Consider the following 12,743-nt stretch of genomic DNA (forward strand, 5'->3'; position numbering starts at 1 on the left):
AATGAAAAGGATAAGGGCCATGGGAATTCATCTAAATTCTCCGAGAAGGGGCCTAATTCCAATCTTTCAATTGTAGAACTCACACTTTGGGCAAACACCACATAGTTCGGACATCTCGAAACAGAAAGATCTTTTAGACCATCCGACCCTTTGATAACATTAATAGTATTCAGGTCATGCAAATCATGTACCCTCAATCCTCAAAGTTTCCAAAGTCACAGAATTGTTTTTCAAGAGCTCGCCCATTATGCAGTTCATACTTGAAGAAGAAGAGGAGGAGGAAGAGCATCCTACCCCGCCACTGATATTCAGGAGTTGTCAATCTGTGAGACCACATGCCTTTGTGCTTATTGATTCCAGTAGCTTGCTCCTGTCCTATTTCTCCTCATCTTTTTCCCTGCGATTTTCTCTATAGTAGATATTTAACATGCAGAAAATTAGAGTTACATGGAAGAAATATGAATTTATTTTATGTGCTAAGCAGTCGAGAATTAGAAGTTCAGAAGCTCTAATTTTAGTGTTATTATATAACAAAGATTTGCTAAGTAAAGAAATTGCTAAACATACAGTAGTAAGAGCATCTCCAACCATCTAAAGCCCTTGGCTAAAAGATGAGTTGGCTTACTTAAAATAAAAAAATTTAGTCAACAGCTCCAAAAACTCAACTCCAACCATGCTCACCTGTTGTCTGTAAATTTAGCCAACCTCCTATGGATGGCTAAATTTGTCGAACCTCTACAGGTCTGTAAGAAAATCTGTAGGAAGATTGTACATCATTTATTACCATATTGAACTGATATATTCTATTTTAACAATTTAAAATATTAATAACATACTATTTTTAAATTATAGCCAACCAATATAGTCAGTACCATTGAAGCAAAATGTCTTGCAGGTTCAGCAAATTTTACATAATGTCTTACAGGTTCAATTTAGCCAACGATTATAGCGAACGCCGTTGGAGATGCTCTAATCCGTAACCTGTAAATACAAGTTTATTATCTAAAAGAACAAAGAGATAAATATCACATAATTAACGTGGCATCCTCTGCACGTCCTCCAGCCATGTCTGATATGCTATCTTTGCGGGTGAATATGACTGTCATGACATTACTCTCATCAATCAAGCCCATCTATTTGTTTGATGTGTTGGATTTTTGACCATTCCGGCCCACTTCCCTTCCTGTATCTTTCTTTTATTATAGGACAGTTAAATATATTCAGAAACTGAAAGTTGTGATGGAACTTTGGTAAACTCTCCAAATTTCCACAACTCTCAATATATAACCTTTCCAGAAATGGAAGTTTTTCTAGTGAAATGGGAAGAGTTTTCACTCCTTCAAACCTCCTTATACTCAAATCACGCAAGGCAGGGAAGATGGAGGTGAGATAATCATCAGGCTGCCCTTCATCCACTATCCACTCTAGCTTTTCCCACCCCCACAATGTTAGCTTGATTACATTCGGAAAAGAAAAGGATAAGGGCCATGGGAATTTATCTAAATCCTCCGAGGAGCGTCCTAATTCCAAAATTTCAATTGTTGAACTCACACTTGAGGCAAACACCTCATAGTTCGGACACCTCGAAATAGAGAGATCTTTTAGAGCATCCGACCCTTTGACAACATTAATAGTATTCAGCTCTAGCAAATTAGTCAATCTTAAGCTCTTTAAACCTGCACCAAGTGTCAGGTATGTCAATCCCTGTAACTTTCCTACACACAAAGTTTCCAAAGACACAGAATTGTTTTTCAAGAGCTCGCCCATTATGAAGTTCATACTCGAAGAAGAGGAGCATCCTACTCCGCCACTGATATTCTGGAGTTGTAAATCTTTGAGACCGCATGCCTTTTCGCTCATTGATTCCAGTAGCTTGCTGCTGTCCAAGTCTGTGATATGCAGTGTCTTCATCAATGGATAACAACTACCCGGAATCCTTGTCAACTTTGGACATTCTAGAATCCGTAACTCCTCGAGTTTAGGAAATACTAGCACATTATCCATAGCTGGGTCTTGCCATTCTTCTAGATTTGGCAAAATGCGTAAATGAAGATTTTTCAATGACGGATACATTGTTGCAACTGTTTCTTCTTCCCCATTTTCACCACTAATGCTACTTTGACTTCCACATAAATGGCTCCTGATAACCTTGACGTTATCCATCCCCTCTATCCAGATCTTCCTCAATTTAGGAAGATGACCCAGCTGTGGAAACTCTTCACATCTTTTGCAATTGTCAAATGTGATCACTTCCAAGTTTATCATCATTATAATCCAAGTTGCAAACTTCTTTCCCCAAAAGATCTCAACAGCCAATTCTTTTAGATTTGTGTGAGGTTGTAATCCTTCCATCACATCCTCATGGTTGTTTTCTTTTTCTTCCATCACATCTATATTCCAGCTCCAGACTAACTTTAAATGCTCAATATTAGATTTTGTATGCAAACTCGCCTTTCTTGCTTCTTCCATATTCTCTACATCATTAAGCCCATAAATCTTCAGAGTACCTTGAAGATTTTTTAAACTTCCCAATTGTCCGATAAGACACTGATGATCTCTACTCACAACATATTGAGGCAGTGTTTGAAGACAAGTTAACCTCTCTATCTTAGAAAACATGTCCGAACTCCCCAACTCAACGTCATGAACGACAAGAATATGTCTTAAATTGATTAAGTTGCAAATCTTTCTTGGAAGCTGTGTTGTAATCCAAACGCTCAATGTCTGCAAGTTGTAGAGTCTCGTGAAGTAATCAGGCAATTTATAAATAATGCCGAAATTTGAGATATCCAAATACTTAAGATACTTCAGATTGCTCAATGAATTTGGCAACTCACCCCTTAAGCTATGTTTTAGAACCAAACCAATCAAGTGACTGGGGTAAGGCACCAAGTCGTTGACGATGTAGGCCTCTGCGTACAATACTTGTACTTTCTCAAACTTTCTCTTAAGAATGGGTGGTTTAATATTCGAAATCCCTTCATCAACCCTCACATATATGGCGTTGGAAATATGGTTTAACTCATGATCAGCCTCCACAGTTACAGAATGATTTTTAGAAAGATCTAGTGCTAGATCGTGCACTAGATCATGCATCTTGCAACTGGTACCATATTTATTCCTTCTCACATCTTGTAACAAACAATTCCACACCAATATGTTAAAGTATTCGCTCCCAACGTCTTCCATGAGAATATTGCTACCTTTAGGAGGCAAAAGGAATCCTAATGCCATCCATATACGTATCATTTCATTTTTCCAAACAGTAGAATCCTTTGGCAAAATTGAACAATATGTAAAACATTTTTTTAGAGAAGAATAAGGTAGATTATCATAAGACAGTCTCAAGGAAGACAATACACCATCCGAATTCCACCTTGGATTATTTTGAATCCCCCTAGTGTCTTTATTGCCAAAGGCAGGCCACCACACCTTTCCACCATTCTTTTTCCCATGGCCGTAAATTTTGGCGTTTCTAAAACTCCTCCTGGTGAAAATGCTCTTCGCTTGAACAATTCCCAACTATCTTCTTCTGATAATTTGCCCACCTTATAAGAAATAACACTTCGCATGGCATTAACGACTTCCTGTTTGCGAGTAGTAACTAAAATCTTGCTTCCACTCGCTCCACGAACACCGAGCAAGGAATTCCTTAAGTTATCCCACTCCTCTGGTCTCTCATTCCAGACATCATCTAAGACGAGTAAAAACTTTACCCCGCTTAGAGAGTTTTGAAGTTTTTTAATGACGCCTTCTGGATTTTCTATCGAGGAGGCAGTTGAAGTGAGTGAAGCTACCATTTGATTTAAAATCTTCATGAAATCAAAATCATCTGAGACAGAGACCCAGATCCTCTCGGTGAACATATCAGTTACAACATCTCTATTGTAAACCATACGAGCAAGAGTTGTTTTGCCTTGACCTCCCATCCCCATTACAGCAATTACTGGTAAATCCTCCGCATGATTTGTGCACACTGTTTCGACCAAAAATGATATATCATCCTCTCTTCCAACTATCTGTGACTCATCTTCACAGGGGGGAGTATTGCGGATTTCCCTGGGCTGCACAGTACTAGTTAACTGCGCCACAGGCTGAAGCCCGAGTTTTCCAGCCCATTCAAAAATTTTGTCGAAAGAAGAATTGATAGACTTGATCTTTTGAGCAACTTTAAAACGATAAAGTATGCTATTCTTAGTAGAAAACAAGTCCCTCAACGTACTGCGATTTTCAACCTTTCGCCGAGTGATTTCATAAGCAAGTTGATCCATGAAAGCATCAGCTACACGAGCAACAGCCTCCAGTTTGCTGAACCAGCTCTGGACAGCAGACAGCTTTAGTCTTTTGCTATCAGCATCGGACAAGAGAGCATTAATCTCTTCCAACCTTTCTTGCAGCGTTACCAGATCTTCCTGAAGATTCCAAGCCTGGATCAATTCTTCAGCTGCAAGTGAAACAAGCCTGAAAACCAGGCCACTAGCAAGATCAACTACCAATGCATCAGCCATCTTTATGAGCACAGGAAAAGAAATGTTTGTAATGTATGGAGATTATAATTTGATACAGTGTAATACAAGTTCAATTACAATGTAAGAATACAGATTCTTGGCCCGAATAAGCAGGGGCGGTCCTGGCCCAGTGCAGCCAGTGCCCCCGCACTTGGCCCACTGGAGTCGAGGGCCCAAAATAAAGTTCACAGTTAAGATGGCCTGATGAGTGATGCAGCCATCCCATGCAGAGTTTTATATGTATTTCAGTTTTTATCACCTACGTTTCAGACTTTCTGTTGCTAGTAATCAGTCCTACTTAATTTAAAATTTATTTTATACTTTTTATTTATTTTAATTAATTTGGACATGTAAATTCAATTAAAACTTACGTGCTTATTCTGCATAATTATTAATTTTATAGCGAATGCTTATCAATAATGTCCTCATATAACACACTATAGAAAAATTAAAATTTTAATTACTATAAAAGAATTTTAAGGTTTTTCATTGTATCATTTGATTTCCTCTTATTTCTTGTTCTATTTTTCATTTCTCTAAAGTAAGACTTTTATGCAGTTCATTATTCTTTTTATCCAAACTTTAGCATTATCATTTAATCATCCTTACCAATTTTTTGAGTTTCATAATAATTTTGCTAATTCATATTTATTTGATATGAATTATATATTAATTTGAATTTAAATGTGAGTAATACTTTTAAATAAGTTAAAATATGATTAATCTATTTTATAAAAGGGCCCAAAATTATTTTTCGCGCCGGGCCCTATAATCCTCAGGACCGGCCCTGCGAATAAGGTTTGCATTAAAAATTCAACTTGCCCAATTAATTAACATATTTCCCAGTACCCTAGTACCGACACCCAGTGGCAACTCCCATACATTACCACTACCTCTAGCACTAAAAGTTAAACCCGAGGTAATGAAAAATACAATCCATTTGTTTCTTTCATTTCTTATGACTTAGCCTGGTCTTTGTGATCATGCTCCTACTCACATGTCCACGGCTGAGCATTGTAGAAAGTCGAGCCTTGTGGTCAATCACGCTAATGAATGTGATCAAGCACGTGACAGAGCTGGCTCTATTAGCGTGGCAACTCCAATATAACCCCTAGCAGCTAGCACTGTAAGTTAAACCCGAGGAAATAAAAAATACAATCCGCGTGGTCCTTTCATTTCTTACGACTTTCCACTTTTTTATCTCCTTATTTTTTGTCTCAAAATAACTTGATTTTCCACTGTTAAAGAGGAGAACCTGAATTCATTTTCCAGAAATCATGTCACAGATATATTTTTTTTCCTTGAACTAAGCAAGTGTGGGAAAATATATCCCAGAAATTTTTGCTTTAAACCATGAAAATATTTTTTTAGGATATTAAAATACGCTAGGAAAAAAGAGCATCAATAGTTTCCAACCTTTCTTGCAGCGTTACCAGATGTTCCTGAATGTTAAGCCTGGATCACTTGTTCAGTTGCAAGTGAAACAAGCTTGAAAAGCAGGCCACTAGCAAGATCAGCTACCAATGCATCAGCCATGTTTATGAGTATAGCTGTTTAGTAAAACAAATGTTTGTAATGTATGGAAATGTATAGCAGATTACAATGAAATAATATTGCAGATTCTTGCTTCGAACTGGGTTGAGCAGAAGCCAGTGAATGATGGGTAGGGTAGTTAAATTACAAGTTAAAATGCAAATTTCAATGTGTAGTAATGCAGATTCCAAAGATTTTCGCCAGAAACGAGTGAATATTTGCATTAAAAATTCAATTTTTGCCAATTAATTAATACTAATCTCCCAGTACCCTCCAACTCCAATACATTACCTCTAGCACTAGCTATAAGTTATCCCTGAGGAAATAAGAAATACAATTCACGTGATCCTTTCATTTCTTATGACTTTCCACTTTTATATTTCCTTATTTTTTGTCTCAAAATAATTTGATTTCCATTATTAATTAAAGCGGAGAATGTGAAGTCATTTTCCAGTCTCCAGAAATCATGTCATATATTTCAGAGAAATTATTCTAGGATAATAAATATTTTACTTTCTAGGAACTAAACATAAAACAAGTGCAGGAAAATATCATAAGTTTATCTATGCACCAGCTCTCCCTTTGGACATTCTGGTATGTAGGTTGGAGTAGTAGGTTGAATGCATTGCATCTAATAAATCCTCCCAGAAGGGTCCTAATTCCAGATATTTTAGACCATATATCCAACCCTTTAATGACATTAATAGTATTCAGGTCAGGCAAATCATGCACACTCTTTAAGCCTACGTCAGGTGTCAAGTATGTCGATCCCCGTAACTTATAAGTAATCCTTAATATTAAATTAAAATCATTAATCTATCAAATTTTTTAAAATCAATAATCTATCAAATTTATTTTATTAATATTTTAGTAACTTATAAGTACTCCATAATATTAAATTAAAATCAATAATCTGTCAAACTTTCTATTATTATTATGTTAATAACTCGGAAATCATCTATAATACTTAATTATCCAAACAGACATTTTAAGCGAGGCACTTACTACAAGAGCATCTCCAATGAGGATCTTAAATCACTCTTTAAAATATAATATAATATGTGGCTCATACTGAGTTAAGATATTAAAAAAAGATGACAACTCTTATCTATACTTGCTCCTTATTCATATTTTATTCCTACAAATGAGAGGGAAAGTACAAAAACAGAAATGTTGGAGATAAAATTGGAAGAAAATTAATATTATATTCATAAATAAAAAGCTAAGAGCTACTAGATGCTCTTTAAAGAGAGGAAAAATGCCGGCTCTTACATTTTTAAAGAGTTTTCAGGAGCCCAGTCGAGCTCTAATTTTCATCTTACTCTTTAAATTTGAAATTAAAAGCTTGTTTAGAGAGTCTGTTGAAAATACGAGGCATACCCATATATTGAAGGATGAAGGCTGGTGCACCATTTGCGAAATGAATTAAGTATTTGGTAAAATTCAAATGTAGGAGTAATATATATGATGCATCAAATATTTATCATGAGACCATGAGTAAAATTAACTTGACATATACGTATTATTTTATCAACTTCAACGAAATAACGAATGTCTTTTATTATTTCTTAACTATTATATTGCATGATTAGATGTCAAAGTGCATGATAATTGCCTCGCTTGATTCGTATTTAGAATAGAGCAAGTTTATTATGTGTTGTTAACTAACAAATAACAATGATAGAATACAGAAATGTAACAGACCTCATTCAAATTTTCTTAACATCACTGTATGACGTTACTCTCATCAGCCGAGCCCCACTATTTGTTTGATGTGTTGGATTTTGGACCATTCCGGCCCACTTCCCCTCCTGTATCTTTCTTTTATTATAGGACATCCAATTATATCCAGGTACTGAAAGTTGTGATGGAACTTTGGCAAACTCTCCAAATTTCCACAATTCCAAATATATAAACTCTCCAGAAATGGAAGCTTTGCTAGTGAGATGGGAAGAGATTTCACTCCTTTAAAACTGTCTATCCATAATTGACGCAAGGCAGGGAAGATGGAGGAGAGATAATCATCAGGTTGGCCTTCATCCACTATCCACTTTAGCTTTTCCCACCCACTCACTGTTAGCTTGATTACATTGGGAAAAGAAAAAGACAAAGGCCATGGGAATTCATCTAAATCCTCTGAGAATGGTCCTAATTCCAATCTTTCAATTGTACAACTCACACTTTGGGCAAACACCTCATAGTTCAGACACTTCGAAATGGAAAGATATTTTAGAGCATCCGACCCTTTGACAATATTAATAGTATTCAGGTCTGGCAAATCACTCACACATAAACTCTTTAAACCTGCGCCGAGTGTCAAATGTGTCAATCCCTGTAACTTTATTACCCTCAAAGTTTCCAAAGAGACAGAATTGTTTTTCAAGAGCTTGCCGATTATGCAGTTCATACTTGAAGAAGAACAAGATGAGGAGGAGGAGCATCCTACTCTGCCACTGATATTATCGAGGTATACACCTGTGAGGCCGCATGCCTTTTCGCTCATTGATTCCAGTAGCTTGCTGTTGTCCAAGTCTTTGATCTTCAGAGTCTTCATCAACGGATAACAACTTCCCGGAATCCTTGTCAACTTTGGACATCCCCAAATAATTAACTCCACGAGTTCAGAAAATGCTAGCACATTATTTCGGTCTTCATCGCTTGTATCCGTGGCTGGGTCTAGCCATTCTTCTAGCTTTGGCATATTGTTTAAAGAAAGATTTTTCAATGACGGATACATTGTTAAAACTGTTTCTTCTGCCCCATCATCATTTAACTCACCACTAATGCTACCCTGTCTACCTCCACATAAATGGCTGCTTATAACCTTGACGTTATCCATCCCTTCTATATCGATCATCCGCAATTTAGGAAGATGACCCAGCTGTGGAAACTCTTCACATCTGTTGCAATTTATGAAGGTGATAACTTCCAAGTTTGTCATGATTGTAATCCATGCTGCAAACTTCTTTCCCATAAAGTTCTCAACAATCAATTCTCTTAGATTTGCATGAGGTTCTAATCCTTCCATCACATCCTCATGGTTGTTTTCTTTTTCTTCCATCACATCTTTATTCTTTCTCCAGTCTAACTGTAATCGCTCAATATTCGATTTTGTAAGCAAACTCGCCTTCCTGGCTTCTTCCATATTCTCTACATCACTAAGGCCATAAAGCGTCAGAGTACCTTGAAGATTTCTTAAACTTCCCAGTTGTCCAATAACACATTGATGATCTCTACTCACAATAAAAAAAGGCAGCGTTTGGAGACAAGTTAACCTCTCTATCCGAGAAAACACAGTGATGATGTCCGAATTCTCAAAGTCGTAGTAAGGCGCATCGACCAGAATATGTCTTAAATTGATTAAGTTGCAAATATTTCTTGGAAGCTGTGTTACACTCCGAACGCTCAATGTCTGCAAGTTGTAGAGTCTCGTAATGTAATCAGGTAATTTATTCTTAGTCATGTAGCATCTTGAGATATCCAGATACTTAAGATACTTCAGAGTGCTCAATGAACTTGGCAACGGATCATCTTCGAAGGTTCCTTCGAGAACCAAACCAATTAAGTGACTGGGGTAAGGCACCAAGTCCTTGACGATGGGAGCATCTGCGTATAATACTTGTACTTTCTCAAAATTTCTCTTAAGAAGGGGTGGCTTAATATTTGTAATCCCTTTATCAACCTTCACATATATGGCCTTGGAAATATCGTTTAACTCATGACCATCAGCCTTCACCGTTGCAGAATGATTTCTGGATAGATCTAGTGCTAGATCATGCACCAGATCATGCATCTTGTAATCACGTATGTCGCCATTTTGTAACAAACAATTCCACAACAATATGTTAAAGTATTCCCTCCCTATATCTTCCATCAGCTTATTGCTACCTTTAGGGGGCAAAAGGAATCCTAATGCCATCCATATACGTACCATTTCATCTTTTGAGATACGAGAATCCTTTGGCAAAATTGAACAATATGCAAAACATTTCTTTAGAGAAGAATGAGGTAGATTATCATAAGACAACCTCAAGGAAGGCAATACATCATCGTTCGAATCCCACGTTGCACTATCTTGAATCCGCAACCACTCTTGCTCAGACTTCTTAGAGTGCAGTAAACCCCCTAGTGCATTTATTGCCAAAGGCAGGCCACCACACCTTTCCACCATTTCTCTTCCCATGGCAGCAAATCTCGCCGTCTCTATGACTCCTCCTCGTGAAAATGCTCTTCGCTTGAACAATTCCCAGCTATCTTCTTCTGATAGTTTCTCCACCCTATGAGTAATAAAACAGCGCATGACATCAACGACTTTCTGTTTGCGAGTCGTAACTAAAATCATGCTTCCACTCGCTCCACCAACCCCGAGCAAGGAATCCCTTAACTTATTCCACTTCTCTGTTCTCTCATTCCAGACATCATCTAAGACGAGTAAAAACTTTACGTCCCTTAGAAAGCTTTGAAGTTTCTTAATGAGTCCCTCTGTATTTTCCAACACCGAAGCAGTTGAAGTGAGTGATGCTACCATTTGATTTAAAATTTTCATGAAATCAAAGTCATCCGATACAGTGACCCACATCCTCTTCTTGAACATATCGGTTACAACATCTCTGTTGTAAACCATACGAGCAAGAGTTGTTTTGCCTTGACCTCCCATCCCCATTACAGCAATGACTGGTAAATCCTCTGCATGATTTGTGCACACTGTTTTGACTAAAAATGATATTTCATCATCTCTTCCAACTATTAGTGACTCGTCTTCAAAGGGGGGAGTATTGCGGATTTCCCTGGCCTGCACAGTAGTAGTTAATTGCGCCAAAGTCCCAGATCTCTGGCCAATTGAAAAATTTTGTCGAAAGAAGTATGGATAGACTTGATCTTATGAGCAACCTTAAAACGATAAAGTATGCTCTTCTTCGTAGAAAAAAAGTCCCTCACCTTACTACGATTTTCAACCTTTTGCCGAGTGACTTCGTAAGCAAGTTCATCCATGAAAGCATCAGCTACATGAGCAACATCCTCCAGCTTGTTGAACCAGCTCTGGACAGCAGACATGTTTAGCCTTTTGCTATCAGCATCGGACAAGAGAGCATCAATAGTTTCCAACCTTTCTCCCAGCGTTACCAAATCTTCCTGAAGATTCCAAGCCTGGATCAATTCTTCAGCTGCAAGTGAAACAAGCTTGACAACCAGGCCACTAGCAAGATCAGCCACAAATGCATCAACCATGTTTGTATAGCTGTATAGGAAAAGAAATGTTTGTAATGTATGGAGATTATAATTTGATACTCCAGAACTTCCAATGCGTTGAAGTTAAGTAACAATGAAATAATGCAGATTCTTGGCCCGAATACAATTTGCACAAAAAATACAATTTGTGTCAGCATCAACTCGTCAACTGAATCAACTACCCTTGCCAACTAATCTCACCAACTCCAGTACATTACCTCTAGCACTATATATAAGTTAATGCCCAGGAAATTAAAAATGACCATCCGTCTACCCCTGCTTATTGGTTTGTTTCTTGTGACTTTCCATTTTCTTATTTCCACATTTTTTTGCCCAAAAATAAATTGATTTTCCAGAAACTAAGAACCAACTCCGCCGTGAAAAGCCCTTAGACTATAAATTGAGTTAGATGCCAAAAATAAAAAAATATAGATAATTTTTTTAAAACTCACTCAAAACATATATGTAACTGCCACATCATCAATTACCATATTAAAAAAATACATTTTATTTATAATAATTTCAAAATAATAATATATTATTTTTAAAATATAACCAATCAATATTATCGAAATAAAAAGTTTTACAGCTTGAGCAAATTTTACATAATGTTTCAATTTAGCCAAACATATAACCGACCTAATTAGAGATGCTCTCAACAAGCGTTGAACATATTTTTCAAAAGTTTTGATTTTGAACAATAAAAATATTTTTAAGAATCAATACCCTTTATTAATAAGCGAAACCACGTTTCAGTTGAACATCAGTACGAAAACACCAAAATTTGGTCATCATATATTATATTTAATTATTATTATTATATCATTATTATACTCCTATTAAAAGTATTATACTCCAATTAAAAGATATAAGACATATATATTGTTCAGGACTTTTTTACATAACAATTATTCATGATATCATTCTATCCCAATATAACTAAATATTTTAATTTAGGGTAAGAAGGGTAGTTTATAAACAGAGATATTACTCGAAGTGAAGGTACTCTAATTAGTATATTGTTCATTTAAACATTATATGTAATTTTTCGAGTTTTTTGATTCATATATATATGTATATTTTATCTGGTTCTTTAGTTTTGTGATCAATTTATTGTCCATATATAATACTCTTGCACGAGTCCATATATACAAATGAAATTCTTACTTCGCTGCAATAAACATGGGTATTTATGATGGATAACTTATTACGAAAAAGGTGGGCGCACATAATTAACTTATAATGGAAAGACAAAATCGTCAAATGATATAATACAAACATATGACAGACACAGCTCCCGTCGTATTATAAGATGTGTGTAATAAAATTTTAGCACTAACAGATAAAATAGCAATAATATTATTTCACGCATCAAAATCGTCGCAAGTTCGCGTCGTAATATTGCTGAAGACCAAGTTAAATGTCGTTCTAAAAGCGTTGTCTTAAAAAAATGCGCGGTCCAAATAAATATGA

At 36.3% G+C, this 12,743-nt stretch overlaps 1 protein-coding gene across 1 annotated transcript; it reads right to left on the bottom strand.

Moving 5' to 3' along the window:
* Positions 1-1,020: 1,020 nt before the first annotated feature.
* Positions 1,021-11,402, bottom strand: LOC108212020 (uncharacterized). The gene is made up of 3 exons (XM_064090984.1): positions 7,794-11,402; positions 3,564-4,489; positions 1,021-3,522 (listed from the first exon to the last, which is right to left on the bottom strand). The coding sequence occupies exons 1-3, from the start codon at positions 10,702-10,704 to the stop codon at positions 1,120-1,122; spliced, it is 6,240 nt and encodes a 2,079-aa protein (XP_063947054.1). The 5' UTR covers positions 10,705-11,402; the 3' UTR covers positions 1,021-1,119.
* Between the last annotated feature and the right edge of the window lie 1,341 nt (positions 11,403-12,743).

This window comes from Daucus carota, chromosome 3, assembly GCF_001625215.2.
Source record: "Daucus carota subsp. sativus chromosome 3, DH1 v3.0, whole genome shotgun sequence".
In the NCBI taxonomy this organism is placed as follows: domain Eukaryota; kingdom Viridiplantae; phylum Streptophyta; class Magnoliopsida; order Apiales; family Apiaceae; genus Daucus; species Daucus carota.